Raw genomic sequence first — 21,379 nt, 5'->3', positions numbered from 1 at the left:
TAGACTAGAGAGCACAGCAAATTGCTCAGAGAATTTGGAACTGAGCATGGAGGGGACCTCTGAGAACATAATATAGTCTTTGTTAGCACCTTAGTTGCTTCTTCCTGTTTCTTTGTACTTTTGCTCTCTTATCCTTTCCCTCCACTTCTCCATAAGCAGACAGAGCAATCTCATGGGAAAAAGGGAAGGAAGGAAGAAGGCAGAAGATCCCTCCTCCTGAAGGTGTCTCTGGGAATCACTGCTGGGAATGCACAGAATTCTCTCATTATTGATGATATTGCAACATATCTACTTATTTAAACAAAGCGTAGTAGCAAAGGTGATGCCATTTCTGTAGGTTCAGAAGTGCAGTGACAGGATCATTAGCTGTAAATGTTTCCAATAGGCAGGTATTATTTTATCAGCCCTCTCCCTTTTCTCTCCCATTGCTCTCTAATGTCAATATTTCTGCTGTGACAACTGAGTTGCCAAAAGTGAAATGAAAGTGTTTCCACAACTACAATACATGGAAGAACCTTATTCAGAGCATCACTGCAGAATCAGCAGGTGCACAGGTTGGAATATCTGTGGAAATCAGCTCTCAGATGCTGGGCCAAAAAGGCTAAGATCACTTGCTTAAATTTCTTTGAATCCCGATTTCCACAAGTTGGGGTGGGTAAAATTTTCACTGACTTTGAAGTAATTAAAACCTGTGGATGAAAAGCACTTGTAAAAATTTTCCCAAGAAAAAAGGAAGAGTGTATCCATGGGGGAATGTTTCACACTGTCCTTCTCATTCTTAAGCATGTCAGCTCAGTTCGGCTCTGACTCAGATGGGGTGTGAACCTCTGGAGAAATGCTGCTACCATGGTTTAGTCTTTCATCATGATTTGTTAATTCATGTAAATAAGATAATAGGCTGCATCATTTTTCTCTTACTGTTTACCCCCTCCTTTAATCCCCTCCAGCTCATAATAGCTAGAACATGTAACTTCACATTCAGAGATAATCTTTAAAAATTGTAGCTGGCTGATTGCAGAACTGTATCTAAGTTTTTAAAAATTATTTTTATTTGGTCACACTCCTCTGGGCATTTCCTTCTTTTGTCATCATGTTCCTATCACAGTCCAGCCTTTAATTGCATGGCCAAACCTAGACTGAGGTGTATCACATTTGCTAATCAGTCTGTAGAAGTGTCTTTTCTCCTTTGGAAAAGAATGCTGTTCCTCTGTCAGCACAGGCCTGTGTTCCTCACTCTTCTCTTGTTTCTGTTCTGCCTTCCCAATCCTTTTGCTACACAGGCTTCTCCGGCCTCCTCTTGGCACCTGCCAAGATGTGCTGTGAGACACAGCAGCAGCACAGCTGGATAGAGAGCTTATTTCCATTCAGGTAAGTGGAGTCACTGCCTTGTGCAGTACTGCTGGGCTATCTAAAAAGATAACAGCCCTGAGTCACTCCAGGAGTGGCAAAACTGCGTGCAGCAGTGACACACAGGTAGAGCTGTGGCTTCTGGCTCGGGTTTTGTTCTAAGTGGTACTGGAGCCAATGGTGTCATGCCAGGCATGCATTTATTCTTATATTGTTTATGCAAAAGTAGAGTCTGAAATTCCACTTCATCCTCTGTCCTCTCCTCAGTCCTTATGGGGTTTTGTTTGCCTGATCTGCTGCACGTCCTCAGAAGAACTCCTGGTAGGACTTGCATATTTTTCTGATATAAGCAAACAGGAAAATAAATCACTTTTTGAGAATCAGCAAACAAATTAGCATTCACATTTCATAAGCAGTACTTGATTTCTCAGCTGACTGTTCATTCATGATGAATAGAATTTATTTTTATGCATGCCAATTTCTGGCAGTTTCTTTTATCTACTCTCATGGCTATTCATCTGATGATATATAAAATAATTTTCTGCTTTCAGATCTGTAGAACCATTCATGCCCACAGAAATTCCAACATGTAGAGTCATACTTACTGTCTAGAATTGGAGCACTTCTGTCATTAGTAACAGTCTTCTTGAGCTTTTTTCCTTTGGTAATATCAGATAATAGAGCATTTCGCCCTGCCTGTTCTGACTTGCTTAGGGATGGCTTTTCAGTATTTGCCTGCAAAATAAAAATTAAAAATGAGGAGGCAAAATGCACCACAACTTCTAGATACAAATTTCTGATTAAATATGGTAGTTACTTGAGACTCCAGTGGCTGTTTTAACAGCATTGGAATGGGTAGATAGCATGCCATGTCTACTTTTGTCAATGATATCAAAGGTAGCTGGCCTTGTTACTGACTCCAAGTCCCCAACACTACTGCTAATCTAATGCACATTATTCATTAGAAACAGAACACTTCTGTGTGAATTTACCTTTTCTGAACTCATTATTTAGAATCTCTCATTTTTTCAAGCCAAGGCTTATCTGTGCCATGTTGGAGATGGAACAAGAATAGACTACACACATAACTTGATTATACAAGAAGGTGGACATTCTTCAAAGTTGTTGTGAAATACAATTGCTGGATAAATCAGAGCAAAGATGGACCTTTGTCTACTATTTTAGCTTAGATAGAAACACCTAAAAATGGCAATTACCATGTCAATAATACTGACCTCTTCATATAGACCAAATAAAGCCTTTGGACATATGAGATTTGTCTCAACAGTCCTCTCTTTTCACTTTATGTTCTGGTGACACAGTTTTTCAAGAAAGAACAAAAAAACTCCAAACAATACACTTATATGCACATATATATGGCTCTTTCTTCTAGGAAACAGTTCCTGAAACATTTTCTAATTTATCAGATCAGTGTTATGGAGATTTCCTGAAAGGCGGGGAAGAGTTGTCATGGAGGGACCAAGTAGAGTCTGTGTCTTGCTTGAGGTGGAAAATGAAAGAAAGACTTTTGATTGACAGCCCATTCTCTGTAATCAGCTAGAGTTTTGCTCTGAAAATGTCTAGGTACTTGAAAATGGCATTTCAAGAAGCCTTCTTTCTTATCAGTAGGTGACTGACTGTTGGGAGGGCAAGCACAGCACAAGCTCTATCCCAGTTTAAGCCAGGCCTGATGTAGTTTCACTCACCACGTTGTGCCAGATCCTGTGCTCTGATAGCACAGGCTGGCTGAGGGAGCTCTGCTGGCTAAGAGCTATCCTTACCAAATTTAAACAATAGGATTTATTTCTTTCAGGCTCAAGTCACAGAAATACTGGAGTAGAACAAGGGAGAAGGTGGGAGTACAGGTTTGGAGAAAGGCAAGACTGCAAGTCCCATTTAGACAAGCTGTCGTCTCTCCACCAGATCAGCCACTAGTGTGGGAAGAATAAAAGGATGGAGAGTTGGAGTGGATTGTGACATCCACATGAGAACTGGAAGGCAGTCGAAGTGATGGTTGTTCTTGCAGGACCAACGATCAGCCATAAACAATATGTTGGACAGCTTTCCCCAAATATCATGGATACCCTCATCCACATCTCAGTATCTCTGGACATCCTATTCCAAGTGACAAGCAGCAGCAGAGGAGAACAGTGCATATGTTTACCTCCTGTAAAACTTACCAAGGCCAGTGTTGGGGGTGGAGGGGGAGCTGGAGGGGGAGGCACAGGCATGGTGGAAGGCTGAGCTCTGTCTGCTCTTGCTAAGAAACCTGCACAGCAAAACACAAACACAAAAAGTCCAGAGATTAATACATCTTAATAAATAAATTTCTACTCAGCTAGAAAACATCCTTGCAGCTAACAGGTTTATATCCTACATTTTTGAAATCTAAATAATCAGCAAAAAGCACTTTATATTTAATTGCATGGAAACCAGACACATCTTTAAACAGGGGCTCCCTACATGATCCCCACTGCCATAGACACCCATAGATATACATCCAGTTTTGAACACTTACACAATCCATGCATTGCTATGGCAGTGCACAAAATGCAGTAACCAACAATCTTGTTCCCATGGAAGTGCTTCAGGATAGCCCCAAAGCTATACCATCAGCCCTTACTTGAAGAAGGCATCATACTTTAGGATCATACTCAGACAGAGATGCCAACTTGTTAAATCCCTTTAGTTGCTAAAAGATTCCTGCACCTCCACTGTTATGGGTAGAGTGGAACAGCAGAGCTCTGGAATGGACTCATGCTTCCTCCTCTCTCCCCTGCTTGCTCTGAAGATCCAAGCTCCATCATGATGTCTGAATGCACCTTCCTCCTCCTCAGCAGCAGCACACACAGACATGTTCCAGAACTCCCCCTGAGGAGGAAGGGCAAGCAGGCAGCCTGGCCTCTCAGCTGCAGGCTGCTGCAGACAGAAAAGCCTGGCTGCTAAAGCTCAGCCTTCCACAAGCTTCCCTGCCAGGGACCACACTCCCACTTTTCCCCACCTCAAGCTGAACTTTCAGCCTCAAGCAATCCTTGGAGGGTCACACCTGAGATCTAGAGATTTACTGCCACCAAATCATGGAACAACAACCAAAAAAAGCCCAAAGTGTCGAGGACTATATTTTCAAGTCACAAGGGCTTTTTGTGGCATTTTGGCACTCAGCTTGCTGGAACTGTGCCTATCAGGGGCTTTGGAGCATTTCTAATAGTGCTATGGCATTTCAGCATGTGCTTTACTCTTTTATCTGAGCTTTCACCCATGCTGGCCATTCACCTGAGCCACCTTTAGTAATAATGATTTATATAATGTTTGCATAAAACAGGTAAACACAGTGGGAACAGGAACAAGGGTAATTCTCCAGAAAACCCCAGGCTGATGGCTGAGGTCCCTAGGGCAGTTATTTACATGCATACACAGCTCTTACTTTTAAAGCAACTTAAATGTTTTAGATGAGACCAAGGGGAAGTGTAATAGCACAGTATCTGTCAAATCACTATCATGCCAGGTACAGTACCCTCTGTAGTTAAAATGAACATTATGAAAATGTGCTGAATGAAAGAAAATGGCATTTGCAGTGAGTCACCACCTACGAAGTCTGTAATGGCATCTGACATGATCCATGATATGCGTGTCAGAAAAAACTGTTTAGAAGTACAGATCAATCTCATCAGATGCTCATGCTTCAAAAGAATTAGAATACAGCTGTAACCCCCCTTCCCTACCCCCTCTCCCCCCACATTGCTGAGTAACCTTCCTCAGTAGAAATATTTTCTGAAATAAGACTTTAATGGATTTTGTGTAAAATCCTTGTGGAGGAAAGAGTCAGACGCATCACCCATAGCTCTGGCTGACCATCTAGAAAAGTCATGGATATCAAAGTGGTATGAGGCACTAGTGCCTGCAGGTTTTCTTCTCCCATACTGCAGAAACTGTTTCCAGTTATTGCAAAAGAGTGAGCAAAGCAGAGGGGAAGCTGGCAGATACACAGGGTGAGTGGCAAAGAGGAAACTGAAGCTGAGCCTACACGGTGCTGTTCAAATGCACGCCTTCAGAGTCCTGCAAACAGAGCAGCCTGCTATCATCAGTCCTCTGCTGCATTACTGAGCACCTTAACCTCCCTCAGAGAAACAACAGCTTCATATTCAGAGGATCCACTTGAATTTAGTTGTACTCCCATCTCCCAAATTTGTAGCTTTCAACTGTTACATAAAAGCTGCACAAAGCCCTATCCTTTCCCAATCAGCATATTCTAAATGCAATATTTGAAATCTGAAACCTATTAAAAGCACCAAGACTAATGCTGCTTTGTTCTTCAGCTTCCTGTTTAAAAAAATAGTCAACAGGAAAATTATTTCTTACCATAGACCACAACCATCCTGTTTCTTAACACAGTCTTTTCACAGCTGCAGTTGTCTCTAGCTTACCCATGAAGGGTATTTCACCAAGCCTTTAACTGCTTCATTGGATTAAAAAGAGAAATTCTTCTCTCTGCACTGCTTTGCTAGGAAGTCAAAGCAGTCTAGATAATGTACCATCAGTCTCTTTGGCACTCCATGTGTCACAGGAAAGTTTCTGGAGCAGGCAGAATACAGTTTGGTTTGATATCAGACTTTTAAATGAATCCTTTAAGGCAGCTAAGACCTGAACGCAGCAAGTGAGCCAGGTGGTCTGTGAAGCACTTCCTGTAAAATACCATAACTTGTCTACCTCCCTGTCAGTTAGAGATTGTTTCCCTCTTGGGCTGCTCTGTTCTACTTTTTTCCCTTTTAACTGGATTGTTTTAGATCAGCTTCTTAAGGAATTGGTGGCATAAAGAGGAAGTAAAGTGATGCTTGAAGCCCGAGTTCTCTAAGGGGAAGCCACTACCCACAGACCCATGCAGCTTCTCCAAAACCCTTTCTGCACATATGATTTGCAAGGAGGCAGTGGGGAGAAATGCACCAGGTGTTCCCTCCTTCTCTATCCCATCTTATGTGTTCCTGTACTCAGCCACTGGTATTTCTGGTACTGAAGGGCTCTCTCAACTGAACTGCCATCGAAATTAGGTACACACTGGTGAGCTTGCATTTTGCTGCTGTTGAACAAGCCCTGTAGCCCTCAGAGACAGGCTGGAAAATAGCATTTTGGAAGCACAGGACAAGCTCCTGTAATAAACCAAACTATGGCAAAACTGGCCTGAAGTTTAACATGAGCATCCTGCAGGGTTGTTTACTCATGGGGCTCTAGAGCACACACTTCCTTTAGGAGCCATCAGAAAAGAGATCACATGGCGTGACTGAAAAACCTGTGTGCCCACACAAAAACCTATCATGCATACACTTACAGAGCCCATAAACAACCTAGATTGTCAAATTTAAGTTTAAAACCAAAGTTGCAATACTGCTTCACTCTTACTTTTGTCACTGACTCTGCTTCTGCTGATGAAAAAGAGATTTTTAGAAACTCAAGCTGAAACTTTGCAGGAAGAAACAGCACCTATGTCTTTGAATCTCCAACTCATCCTTGATGTTTGGCTGTTAAATTCTGTACAGTCTATTTCTCTGTCTGACTTACTATAAGCCTATACAAAAAATAACAATGGTCTGAAGAGATGCAGTGACCTGGTGGCTTGCTCTCACAGCCCAGGGCAGTGCTGGGAGTAGCCCTTGGGAGGAGAGTACCTCCTGGGCTGCAGAACCAGAACAGCTGAGTCAGCACAATGCTGAACTCCAGCTCTGCAGCTGCTTTGTTCATCACCAGTTCACAGGATGACTGTTTCTCACAGAGCATAGAGATGTGCTGAGATGTTAAGTGTAACTCTGCCATTGGAGGAAAGCTTTGGTTACTGTCCTACACTTCTGCAATGGACTCACACCATTATTTGCTTTTGGTCAGTGGGAAAGAATTGAATTTAAGAAAAGGCTGTTATGTTAAATTGCTAACAACTGACCCTATAAAATACCTTAAATAGTAACCAATCCATCTAGTAATAAATTTTACCCACCAAATCTGTTAACAAGCAAGTTTCTTATAATGCTTGGTGCTGCAGGGTTGTTGAAAAGGACCTGGTTCCAAAAGACCAAGGCTGAAGGCGTATTGGTACTTGAAAACCCAGGACACATATCCTAACATATTTTCTAGGCACCTACAAAATATGTCAGGCATTTTTAGTGTAAATGATCACATCTTTTAAGAAGCTATGTAGAAACGTTGTGTCTAGGTGAGTGTTGGTGGGTTGGCAGAAAGGATTGCAGTGACCGCAGCATCAGGCAGCGAGCCCAGAGGTCGGGACTGGCAGCAGGAGAGAAGGGCTCCCACCGCTGGCCGCCAGTGCCACCCCCCAGCAGCGCCGTGCCCGGCAGAGCAGGCACCCACCAGGCAATCCTCACACTGCCTGCTTGGCCACAGCCTCCCTGCAGCCCTCCCGGCAGCGCACAGAGCCCGCCTCTGCTGCCCCTGGAGAAAGCCCCCGCAAAGGAGATGCTCCAACAGTGCCCAAGTAAAGAATACTTGCATAAGAAAGCTCTGATTTCTGCAAACTACCAGGCACATGCAGCAGCCGCCACCAGGAAAGATATTAAAATGCAATATTACGCAATGCATCACGATAAAGACTCCTTTCATTTAAAAATCAAAATAGAGGAGAGAGGAAGTGCACATGGCATTCTGCAGAGAGCCCCTTGCTCTGCAGAGTGAGCCACAAAGAGCAATAGGCAAAGATGGCACGACACTGAATGCAGTGAAACACACATTTTGGGGGCTTCAGACTTAATTTGGTATTTCAGAAATCATTTCAGGAGCATTACAAATGCTAAAAAGAAACAAAAAGAAACATGAACCTTTATTGTGGGATAGACAGTGTGAACAACCACACTGCAAGTGCTTGGTTTGTATCAGGTCAGACATTTTGAGCTGCTTGAAGGCCCTCCCTCTTAAACATTGAGTCAGAGGCAGACAGACAAGCTCACTGTGGTTAATCATTTCCTGCATGATTAATTTCCAAGCAAAAAAAGAGGAAGGAACAAACAACTGTAGAAATAAAACAGAATGTATAAATTTAAGGGGAAAAAAATCTCTGAAGTTGCCAATTAAAATGCTGATTGCTCCCCTATGCAAAAGGACCCAACTTCCAAATCAGTGTTGATTTGATTCTTTCAAAATCCATTACTTTCTCCTAATGAAAGAAAGGAATTCTTTTTCTTTTAATATCTGAATTTGAGGAAATTGAGCTACACTACCAAATACTTTAGTAAGGTGGCTCTCAAAACAAAAAGAACAGCTAACTCTAAACACATTACAAAGTAGTTGGAAAATCACTTACAATCAGTTTTATATAGACCACAATATTTTTCATTAATCATTTTTTAACAGAGTACTGAGCAATTAAGCTTTTTTGCCAAAAATAGTTACAGTGATGTAATGAAATTTGAACCCCCTGCTCCCACTTTCCTTGGCAGACCTGAGTCATAAGTAAGCCTACATGTCCCACATTCCACCACCACAATCTCCCAAGGCCAGAGGGGCTGCCTGCCCCAAGTGTCAGCCCAGGAGTGAGGCACAGTGTGAATGAGAACTTCAGAGCATGCTGAAGGTGCTCCTCCCATGCAACACCACGCCAGTAAATCCTCCCCGAAAAATATCAGGTGTTTTTCTTCTTCTCCTTTTATTAAAGTTCCTAAATATATAGACATCTATAAATAAATATACAGACAGATGAGTTTTAGTCCCTAAAGAGTTCAACAAGGGTACCAAACCAAATTCAGTTGGGCCTGAAGCTACTGGAAGACACTGAAGAATTCCCCTACAGAGTAAAGAAAGAATATTTAGGAGACTCTCTGGCCTCAATAACTTGCACATGGAGGAGTGAAAAGCCTATCTGGCACTCAAGTAACCTGATACAAATTTTAATTGAGACACTGGGGACTGCTGTGTAACAGCCTTCTACTCAGCAGGAGAGCCTGGATTTTCGTTCTCCTAACTGGGATAAAACTTCTGACGCTCACCAACTCCAGGGGAACAAAGTGACATCTAAAATGTTACTGTCAGTATTTTTGAGTCCTTTAACACCAGCGATGGTCTTTGAAAATAGTTTTTGGCTGAGAAGACAATCCTTTTGGTGCAGGGATTACAAAATGTAATCTTGTAATTTTTGTAATCTTTGTGGCCTGAGACAGGACATTACAAGGGTGTGAGAATGTAGATTGTCCTATCCTGTCTGAAGGAAGCTGTGGTACAAAAAGCAGGCACTAACTTTTCACCCTTAAAACCAATTGCAGAGATCTGGACAGCCAAAAGAGAGACCAACAGAAGAGAAGTTACTCTGGGTGTTTGAGAATTTCCCTCCCCAGGGAAATTCTGGGGAGCTGCTGCTGTCAGAGAGAGGAAGCCTACTTTACTGGGGACTTTTGGCATTTCAAGGAAACTCTCTGAGGTACCCAAAATGAGTGGTTTGAGTATGACTTTCCACCACACTGAAAAATGCCACCCCTTACACAAAATGCCAGGGCAGAGGAGGTATACCAGTCAGTGATGGAGAGCTCCTGCCTAGGCCCAGGAGGGGTGATGGGTGACAAGCTTTATTCACAGGCACAGGTGGAAGTGGATGAGATCTATGTGGCCCTGAAAAAGGATTTGGCCCAAGCTGAACAACACACAGGAGGGTCTCCCATAGGGAAGTGCACCTTTTCCAATTCAGCAGTGATAGATGTGGGGGATGCAACACCATGCTGCTGCAGGTAGGGACCAAAAGGGGAGAAGTGGGAGGCAAGAGCCTGAAGGGTCTCTGGCAGAAGTGTATGGGGTAGATCTTGGGAAATAAAACATGTCAAGGCAGTATCAAAGTGAGCATTTTTCCTGCCATACTTAGGCTGCAGAGAGAGGATATATTTTTTGTTTTGTTTTGGACATACCTTTTCAAGAAATTGCAGAGTTAGTTTAACTCAGTTATGCCATTGTAAGAGGTATATGAAAGGTGCAGGTGTTGGGGAGCTAGTGAGGACCAGTAAAGATAAATAATAACAAGAACAATCAAAAGACATGACTTGTTAGGGAAAAAAAGTGAGGATGCTGTCAGGTGCTTTCATGTCTCTATGCATGTTATCCCAGGCCCCTGTGCTCTGTCAACCCTACAGCATCTCCATCTTCCTCACTCATGCTCACTCCCTCATCCCAGAGCATCCAGCCAAGTGCACTGATCCTCCAGTCAGCATGATCTGCAGCTCACACTGGGTAATTTCCCAGAGACCTAAAACGCCCTAAGTGCTTTGCATCTACTTCCTACCACCCCAGGAATACAGTAACAGAGCAGGTTACTGTGTGTGTCAGTGACAAGTGAGTCAAGGGAGCCCTGAGCCAGCACATGACCCCAGGTGTGAGAGCAGTAACAGCCAGATGCACCTATGGTCCACAGCAAGTTGCATCCAGCAAACCTCATCTGTCAAACACAATTGAGACTTTTATGGAGAAAATCCAGTGGTGCTGCATCCATAGAAAATTACAGCTAAGAAATAAGCTGCTATGCTGACAGAAAGTTGTTTTAATCCAAGTATTTAAAAAATATTATTTTTTCAGTGAAATACTTTTCAAGATATGCAGAGATCACAGGCAATGGCTAACTTTAGAGGACTGCCTCTGGTAACCAATATAGTCCTGTTTGGAAAAAACAGCTAAGCTTTTGGTCAGTCTACGTGTTTGGATGTAGACCTGAGAAAAGCTGATAATGTTAGAGCAAACACACTATAGCAGAAAGTATCTGACTCACTGAAAACAGAAATTGCTAACATCTAATCCATACTCCTGTCATTTCTTTCAGCCAGTGTGCCCAGAGGAGTTGTACAAAAACATTCCTGTCTATTCAGGCAACAAGGGTCAGGTCACATTGCCCACCATAGCAACCTGGTCCTGGGGAACAGGACCTCAGCGCTGCAAAGGACACCTGGAGCAAAGCCCCTGCTGCACCAGGCACCTCAGGAGGGAGTTTACTCTTCTTGAAACAGGCACGTGTGTGTCCTTCCTCAGCAGGAGGCCAGGGCCAAATCCAGCAGAAGAATCTAATTACTGGGCTGTACTCCAGTCCTCAGGACAGGAGGACACATGCTCAGACACTGCAACCTCTGCCAGCTCCATCCCATCGGTGCCCCCACACCAAAAAATGAAGGGCCCTTTCCCCAACCACTCTGCAGAAAGCCCTAGGGCAAAAGGCTTCACCCTCTCTCCCAGACAGAAGTGATGGCTAAGGATGAGCTGTTTGTGAGCCCTCCTTCAGCTGTACAGAGCAGAGCTGCCTGCACCACTTCACCATCTACCAGCCACCTCTTATCAAGGTGAGTGCTGGAACCAACACACGAGGCTGTTATCCAGGCACTGCCCCAGCACAGCCAAGGAGGATTCTCACAGGCTGGAGGTGACCTTGAAAGGGACACTTGACTGACTCCCAGTGCTCTGGAGAGGCCATAGGGGCAACCTTTCCACACAGGGACAACGCACTTGGGGCAAGAAAGGACCTGATGTCTCTCTCCAGCTTATTTCCTCATCAGTTCCTTCTTGTGAACATTTTGTGTCCTACAAAATAGTGCTCCTAACATATAGCCCAAGAGCTTCTCTGCAATGGGGCTACTTTTTCCAGTGTCTCATCACTGTAGTAGTGATCACTCAATGTCATGTGGCTGCTCAGCACTGCACAGCTTTCTCCCCAGAATTGTCTTAAACTCAAAGGAGCTGTTGGTAGGGTGAACAGGCTAGTTCAGAAATTAGGAATTTTTGAGTATTGCCTCCAGATTATTTTGTCCTAAACAAGAACAAAAATAATTGCACTTAAGACCAAGACTTTTTGCACCATCTTATCCTCACAACATGGCACCACTCATCTCTGACCAGGCAGGGTCAATCATGGCCTGGCAGTGGCAGGCAGCAAACAGTGAGGGGCAGGGAGGGATGTTTCCCACAAGGCACACCTGGTGACCCAGAAGCAGAAAGGGATAGCCTGACCTTTGTAATCCCCAGCTTGTTACCATGGGAAAACAGCTTTTGTTTACATGAGCATATCCACCTTTTGCCTTTCCACCTATTGCTCCACTTTTATTTCTAGGCTGTTACAGCTCTGACCACTTGTTTGCTTTGTGTAACACAACAGCAATCCTGCTCTTTGAATCAAATTGGAAACCAGAAACCTGGAGCATTTTTTCCCTTCTATCCACTTTTTATAGCATAACAGGCCAAAAGTACCATAAATTAGTCCACCATAAATGGAGGGTTTTTTGGACATTTGAGCTGTTGCAACTTTTAGTACACATAGAAAAAAGTCAAGAATGTAATCAAATATGGAGAGCAAGCTCTGGGATTTTGCTGGTGAACTTCTGCTGCCCACAACTACTCACAGGTGTGCTGCAGTCCCCTTCAGAGCAGTAGTAATAATGAGAGGGGCAAACCTCTGCAAGTCCTGAGGCTGGGATGAAAAGAGCCCATCTGGAGCTGCAGATTACATTGTGGGAGCTATGGGATACCCCACACCACATCCTCTCCATGCCCAGGGCACTAAATGAATAATGATGTGACCTGTACAACACCATTGCTGATGGTGCCTTCATTCATCTTTCTCTAATCATCAGGATGACATGAAGCAGCAGTCAAAAACATTTAACAACAATGGATACTTGCAGAAAAGGATCAAGGACCTCCCACACTATAAGATTGTTTCATTTCTCAGCAGGTATAGGTTTAGAATTCAATTCAGTGTTCAAATACGCTTTTTTAATATAAAGCATTTTCATCATCACAATCAACTAAGTCTTACTAAACATGCAGTGAATTGTGGCTGTTCTACTAAAGGTAGCATCTATAAAATGATATTAAAATAGTAAGTGCCACTAAAGGGGAAATCTAAGGCATATAAAGGCAAGACATGTGGAATTAATTTAAAGCATCATTTTCCAATCCCTCTTATAAATATTACAATATTCCTATGAGAATGTTGAAAAACTACAGTGCACAGAGATCAGCTCAGATTTCACATCAAAAGCCCAAACAAAAAGCTAAGTGGCCTGGGCAGTCATCAGGGAAAGACCAACTGCACAAGCAAGAGTGCATTGGAGTTTTTACAGCCCAGGTGTTGACGTAAGTTAGAGTAACTTGAATACCTGCCATTAGAGGAGCAATCAAAGACTGATCTGCTTGGAGTGTGGGAAAAACAAAACAAAAGCCGGTCCCAGATCTGCATAATGTAAGGGAGCCTGCTCCACCACAGACAGTGCAGAAAACCACCACCTCAGAGCCAGGTTACTGTCAACAAAAGCCTCGGTTCAACGCAGCGTGACCCATAAATCAGTTTTGTGAGAAACAGGCAACCAGGCCTGGCAGAGATTTTAATTAAAAAAAAAATCTAATTTTCCATTCTTGAAGTTAATTTTGTATGATTTGAAGCTGCAAAGTGGTGAGAAATCTCCACTGGACAGGGTAGAGATGGAGAGCCTGAATTTATTCTCATTAGAGTTCATGGAAAGGCTCAGGCCAGTTTTCAGAGGCAACTGGATGAGACTCATTGTACCTTCTGACTTTGCTGAAGCATTTGAACTTTCTGAGGGGACATTTAGAGATTAAGAAGAGTGCATCCCATGAAGTCCCTTGATGTTCTCTCCCATGGAGGGATTTGCGCTGTAGCTCGGGGTTAGTCATTAGACCAGATCATTTGTGAGGCACCCAAATCATATTTGCACATAAGTAATGAATTTGAAAAGTGTCACAGTCAGCAGGCGAGGCTGGCATTGACTCCCACAACCCCATCCTTTGGATCAGGAAGGCTGGTGGAGCAAGGCCCACAGCCATAGTTTGCACAGAGATGCCATGCCTTGTGCTCAGCACTGCTGGTACCTTGCTCCATGAACCTGGGGAGAGCAACCAGCAAGATATGCTGTCATCTGTCTCCAAGGACCACAGCTATCAACAAACTTCCCATAACTTACCCTCTGTGCCCTGCTCACAAAACACCCACTGAACACAAACTCACATCACTTCTTACTAACTGAGTAGGTACTAAAGGAGAACTCATTCTGCATATCCCCTGTATTCCCTGTGTTCACAAACTTTCTCTGACCTCCACTTCAAAAAGCGGTAAAACAGCATTTGATCTGCCATTTGAAAGCTTATTTCAGTAACATGGCCAGGAAAAATTAAGCTCTTTGTAGACACCACTGGGCTGCTACAAAACAGTTACTTTTTTACAATTCACATTGCCTAGGGAATTATCACAAGTTTGCAACAAAGCAATTGAAAATTTTCAGTTTACTGACTTAAAAATGAATATATACCATATACAAAATATACCATTACTTTGCATAGTTTTAGTATTTACCAAGGTAGGTATTTTATCTTAGATCCTCCTCTGAGAATAGCTACAAAATGAAACTCTCTTACAAATTTTACAGATAGCTTACAGTAATACGTGACTATCACTTTCAACCCCCCAAAATGCAGATATAGGGGAAGCTAGGCAGTGTATGCTGGGCATCTGCACACGCAGAAGTTGGACAACAAAACACCCATTTGCACAAACACCCAAAGGAACTCTCAGTATCCATTCTTCCTTGCTTGGAAAAGAGCTCTGTCTCTGAGGCTTGGCCTGCTCTCTAGTTCATGCTGCGTCTCGGAAAGCTTTCACATGGGCTGCTATGGTTTCAGTAATTATTTTTAAAGGATCTGGGAAATATAAAAACAAACCTGTGGAAGAGACTTTAAAATCAGGATGGAAATAATAAAGGGGAGGGAAAAGAGGGGACAAAAAGTATTTTGAAGCAATGAGAGGGTTTTCTCTTTTCTCTTTCTTTTTTGAGCAAACAACCCCTCCCCAAACTCTGGGACTTCAACTGGCCCTTCTTCACATTGGAGCCAATCTTAGTTCATCCCAAACTACTCGAGATACTGTGGCCAAAAGTTCATTACCTGTTCTCAATGGTCTATGAAACTTTAGAAATTGCATCCAAAGCAATAAAAAACCCAACCAGAAGGTAAATCAAGGATAAGAGATTAAAATTAATCTCAAATGTCCTACCATACACATTTGGGTTTGAAAAGGATCAATTTAAAAACAAAAAAGAAAAATAATAATATTACTGAAAACACCTAATCGCACATGTGAAATGACATGATCACCTAATATCCTGGCAGTACTGGCAAATGATGCCTTATTCTAATCCATGTTAAAAACAAAGCCAAAATGTTATGCTCCTGCACCACCTAATTATCTGCCTGGGTAGAATCCAGCAGTAAACTTCTCCTGCAACTTCAGAGATATAGACAGAGGAAGCAACACATTACTGCTATTAAAAATGTTCAATAAGACAACCTTAATGCTACCTTTAGATGGATTGTACAAAAGTAACAGATCAGATAACCATTAAGGAATCATTAAATAAAGCAGGTTGTCACTATCTCTGTCTGGTTCTTTGCATCATATATAAAAATCTACTAAATCTGACCATCATTTTCTCTCTTTTTAAAAACATCAATTTTAATCTGATATTGAGTTGGAACTACAAGAAAAAAATCTTAATTTTAAGAGTCTATTTTTTTCATTAAAAAAAAAAGTACCACCTATCCTTAGCAGGAACTGCTCTGGTTTCATTCCAGACCTAAGAAGTCTTAGACTTAAAAGGAAGATATAATCCAAAAGCAATAGTGACAATCTGTATGATAAATGATGAGGGCTGCCAGTTGAAGTTCTAGGACTAAACCAGAACAGCAGCAGGGACAATAAAGATTCATGTTTTCCTCTTGAGTAGTGAATCTGCTGAATCCATCATATGCCTTATTCTGAGCTGATCAGCACTTCCTGCCTCCAACACCAGTTACTGGACAAAAAAACCTGCTACCTAATGCAAATATGTACAGAAACCCCATGGAGGATCTCCTGCTCTAGACTCACTCCTAGGGAAGGGCAGCTCCAAAATGAATTGGTGGCCTGCAGAGTGCCCTGCACAAGGTCATCTCCAGCCCAGGGGCTTTTGGAACCTGTGGACTGGTGTTCAGAGATATCCCCAGGCAAGGAGTCTGATCCCTGGTGCCTGCTCACTCAGATTCCCATCTGCAGCTGAAGCAGTGGAAGGACAAATCTGAAATTCTCTCTCCTCTGTTTGGATTTAGTTTGTCTATTTGCAGAGCAGTCAAAATCTAACCCACAGCACACTGAACATCTCTCCACAGGTTATAGGAGAGACCTCAGCCTTCAGCATCAGAAGTTGCATGTGTGCAATCACCAGCAATACTCATGTGCTGTTCCTATCACCAGCAATTTCCACTTGGTCCAATCTGGAAAACATCCTGAGTAATATGAGGATGAATTTTTCTGTTAAGTATTTCCAATGCTGCCTTTTGGCAAGAAAAAAATGTCAAAAGTCACTTGGAAAAGAGAGATACAGCTAAGAGACATTTCAATTATTTCATAAATAAGCTGCCAAAATGCAAAGAACAAAATCCAGGCAATACTAATATTCTTCATATTTATATCATTATAAGCTGAGATCAAAGTATTGACCAACCACAATTACACTTTGTTTCATTTACTAGAACAGAGCTACAATAAAAATTTTACTCACAATAGCTTTGTAAAGCCATTTTTACATAAATCCTTCCATCTGCTTTTGTAGCAGGACTTGATATTTATATAATATATATGTTCATGAAATATAGGTGAGATAACATTGAATTGGAGGTTTCAGATTAGACACCTGGGCCTTTAGCTGAATACTGAATGATACTGGGACCATGAAATTTGCATGTATGCATCTGAGTACACAGCACACATCTGCAGCAGGTGATGCCAATTTAAACACCTACAGTGAGGGCACACAGTTGTCTGTGACTAATCTAAGGTTTCATTGTTCAGTTGGAAGCCCTGTAAGTAAAGATAGCTTCTGAAGATTCATTTATGAAATAGGCTTCTCTACTTGTTTTGGCAATTATCTAATAGATGGCAAGGTACCAGTTCTGTTTTTCATCAGTCCGTGGTTCCTTCAATCTCAAAGCAATTCTAATGTTACATAAAAGACAACGCAGGAATTTAAATTCCCTGATCTACCTGGAGAGGCACTTCAATTTGTATGTGTTTAATAATGTGGGGTTTGGGTTAAAAAAAAACCAAAAAAACAGAGAGAGGGAAACTATTTTTATGTCTTGTCAAAGTCTGAGACCTGAAGAGACTTCTATCTTGATGTACTGACATCATGGCACTGCTGATGAAGCACAGGGCTCTCTGACTGATGCTGACTGCCCCCCTTATCCCTGGTCCTGCAAGGGACACAGGCAATTGGTGCTGCTCCAGCTAGGACTGGGAGGACACAGATTGCAGAAGCAGGAGGGCACACAGTCCTGTAAAGGGCTCTGGTTTAAAGCGTGGCACAAGTGAAACAAAAAGCATCCAAGGACAACAAATTGAAAACGCCCATCTGCTTTCCTCCCCCATCTCCAATTACAGAAGTTTTTGCTCCAGTTTATTTCTCTTTGGAAACAACTTTTTACAGCTGCACATGGCAAGTACTTAGCTAGTAAGCAAAGAGGAGAAGCTGGAAAGAATGATTATTAATGGATTCTGCCAAAAAAATAGTCAGGGCAAAGTCACAGCTCAGGACACAAACTAGCCAATCTCCCCCTACACAAAGACAAAGGCATGTCCTGAACTGCCTTCCTGAGAGGGAAAACAGCACAGCTGCCTTGCCTGCTGCAGCTCCCTGGGCTGGAAACACACAGCACCCCTCCACTTGATACTTAGGAAGCTGGTTCAGTCAACACATGTCAAAAGAGAGTGTTTCCCAAGTCATGGTGAGTAAAAGCCAAGAGGTTCCACTCAGTTATCTGTATTTTATTTTAAATACTTATATCTCTGTTTTATATGACCTTCAACAACAAAACATTTCCATGAAGCAAGAGTAGCCAAAGGCAGTGTGCCATGTGGGGGCCTGCCCTGGAGGCCATGGGTTTACCAGGGGGCTCAGGCCAGTGTAGTGACAGCCCATGTGAGGCCACAGCTGCTGACTGCACAGCTCAGGCCCAGGCAGAGGTGCCAGGAAGGTGAATATGCCAAGAGGGACAAATGCACATCTTGCCTGAACTCAGCAGGAGCCACAAGCATTGCCTGAGGAGAGACAGGGTGCCTCATCCCCTGCTCCAGGTCAGCAGTGCCTCCTGGCTCTTGCCAGTGTTTTGGAGTGGTGCCCAGCCAGCATGGCACCATGAGGTGCTGGCACCTCTGAGGCAGCCTGCCACACAGGTGGCACCTCACAGGTGGCACAGGAACTCACTGGGACCCAGGGAACAGCCAGATTTGGAGGTTATTGGCCTCTGCCCAAGATAGCAGGTCTAGCTGAGCTCCTGCTGGTATTCCAAATGCAGGTTTATTGCATGAAAGTAGTAATTTAGTGTAGTTCAAGCTAAAAAAAAGGTATGTAGGACATAGCAGTGCCATGAAAACATACCCACAAAACCAAAAGCAGCCACATACAATCAATCAGCACTTGCATTTCCTCTTCAGAACATTCAACAAATGCTCTTACTCCAAAGAACAGCTGTAATTTGTCCTTGCTAGTGCCAGTCTACCAGCAGTTTAGAAGAGAAAAAAACCTGGTACCTGCAGGCTTTAGTGCTCAGTGCAGGTGCCCTGAAACAGCAAGTACTGGAGGGTGGCAACCCATTTCCCCTTATCTGTAATGAGAGTGGCTGTCACAGTTGCTGAGCCCCAGCTAAAGTTATCATCACATCTGCTGAATCCTGTAAATATGGCCTAAACCCTGATCAAACTGGCTGAATGATTTGGTTAGCTTGCAGGGGTAAAACCAAACTTTATTTTAAGTAAATTTGAAAGCTAAATTTAGCACATGGCAGACTGGCCTGTAACTACTAACATCTTTGCTTTAAAAACCAGAATTTGTAATTAGATGGAGAGTTAAGAGCTACTTCAAATCTGAGGCCACAAGCTTCCAAATAAAAAGCAATTTTTTTTCTAAACTCAGAGAGCTGTAGTATCTGGATTAAACTCACAGTTGAAAGGAAGATTTGCATTGGTTTTATGAGGTCCTAAGACATTATTATTCTCATGAAGTCTACTTTCTCTTTTAAATTGCAGTCCTGATGACTGGCAGTCCTGAAAAAATGATGGTGCAGGGATCATTGTTTTCTTCCACATGTGCTAAGGCCCTTGTGAGCAGGCAGGCTCACAAGAGGCTGGGTCACAGGGAGAGCCAGTCCAGGCAGCACCACCCAGAGAAAAAGCCCTGCTTCTGCACAGAGAGGGTACAGCAGCACCAGGGCTGCTGCGTGAACAAAGCCTCAACTCTGCAGCCAAACACTTGTTCAGGTGAGCACTGATCCACCAAAACTTGCTATTAGGGAGTGCTGCTCAACACAGCCTAGTGCAGCCAGCATGAATTTGAAGTTTGCCATTAGTACCAGACTTCTGAGATCTGTGATGTAAATGAGCAGTTTTCTGTTCACCTGAGAAAGCAGCAGGGCCTGCCTTTCCAGGTCCCCCTCTTAGGCCAGGAGCAGACCTGGTCATTACCCTGCCAGCTACTAACAATAATTCAATACCTTCCCACAGTGCAGAGTATAATGCATTCAAATTGTATCTGTTTACTTCCAAGAGAAAGATCATCAGGAAACTCAGAAACAGCATTTTCCTTTCCCTCCCTGAAAAGTGGAATATGAAATACACTGTACCATCCATATGGAAATGTTTATTCCTTTAAAATAACTATTTAGCTTTCATCAATAACCAGAAAATCTCATAGTCACTGTCAACAAGGAGACTGAAATACAGAACAACAGACAGCAGGGCTGGAAGATGGCATCTACCCTTCCTTCCCCTGAGTCACCATAGATTATATCATTCCTGGCAGTATTCAACTCTTTTTCTCTAAAAATCTCCACTGATGGAAAGTCTGCAATATCCCTGTCATCTATCTTGTTATCCTATCAGCCAATGAAGCTTTTCCCAGTACTTTATTTAGACCTCTGTTTGCTGTGATTTAATTTACTATTTTTCACACTATTTACAAGAGATGCATGAAAGAGTTCATTCCTTTCTTCTTCATGGTTATTTGAAAACTGGTCTATTTGAAAACATGTCTCTTTGAACTTCTCCTCTTTAGGCTAAGCAATCATATTTCCTTCAGTCTTTCCTCACAGGTGGTATTTGTGCTGTCATTATTTCTGCTGTTTCTGGGACCTTCCATAATCCCATATCATGTGTGAAATGGCTGAGAGTGACAATGTATCATCTTTATCTCAGTATTGCATTGTGAGGTTTTAAATGCCAGTTTATAAATACTCCTATCTTCCTTACCCTGCTTGTCTCCCTTCTTTGAACAGCCCATCCCCTCCTACCCAAACAGGGAGGTTTGACCACTGACCACACAGTGGTACCATCTTTTTCAGTCCTGTGGAATAATCCTCCAAACAATAGTCTTTGCACCAACCCTCATCCAGCAGCAGTCCAATGCCTGGTAAGAGCTGTGGATCCCCAGATGAAGTGAGACATTTGTCTGTTCCTGGGGCTAGCTCTTCCCTCTCACATCTCCCAAGCCTAGCACACAGATTTATCCAGACTGTGGTTTCCAAAGCAAGTGCAGTGCTGAAACTACACCAAAGCATCAACCCACTCGGACCAGCTACAGACTTATCTAGAAGAAACCCTGAATAGTTTTGTGCTCATGTCTACAGAGAACCAAAATCCCAAACCACTCTGCGACCCTCCCAGCATCAGTTTCTGATGCTGGGAGGGTCGCACAAATGCTCTGTGTTGTAAACCCCAACTGTGGCTTCCTTATGGCCCAGTAACCATAAGGAAGCCACAGTTGGGGTTTACAACACAGAGCATTTGAGATGGGAAATACTTGATCTGTTGGACTGCACCAGCTCCAGATCAGTACACTGCAGCCTATCTACAGCCCATGCTTTCTGATGGACCCTCTGCTGCAATGAGAAGAAAATTAAACCAAAAATTAAATTAAAAATTAATTAAACTAAGATTTTTTTAAAAGTAAACACACTGTTCTTTCTTACTAACCATGTG

The 21,379-nt window shown here is 42.8% G+C and overlaps 1 protein-coding gene across 1 annotated transcript in view; it reads right to left on the bottom strand.

The window, feature by feature from the left end:
- Positions 1-21,379, bottom strand: part of WIPF1 (WAS/WASL interacting protein family member 1) — a 55,777-nt gene that overhangs the window by 12,875 nt on the left and 21,523 nt on the right. The window contains exons 3-4 of the mRNA XM_036386963.1: positions 3,528-3,616; positions 1,953-2,082 (exon numbers count right to left, since the gene is read on the bottom strand). Coding sequence (XP_036242856.1) covers positions 1,953-2,082; positions 3,528-3,578 — 181 coding nt within the window. The 5' untranslated portion in view covers positions 3,579-3,616. The remainder of the gene's footprint in view (positions 1-1,952; positions 2,083-3,527; positions 3,617-21,379) is intronic.

Source organism: Molothrus ater, chromosome 7 (genome assembly GCF_012460135.2).
Source record: "Molothrus ater isolate BHLD 08-10-18 breed brown headed cowbird chromosome 7, BPBGC_Mater_1.1, whole genome shotgun sequence".
NCBI lineage: Eukaryota > Metazoa > Chordata > Aves > Passeriformes > Icteridae > Molothrus > Molothrus ater.
Note: the sequence above shows the minus strand (reverse complement) of the source record. Positions and strands in the feature narration are given on the sequence as shown.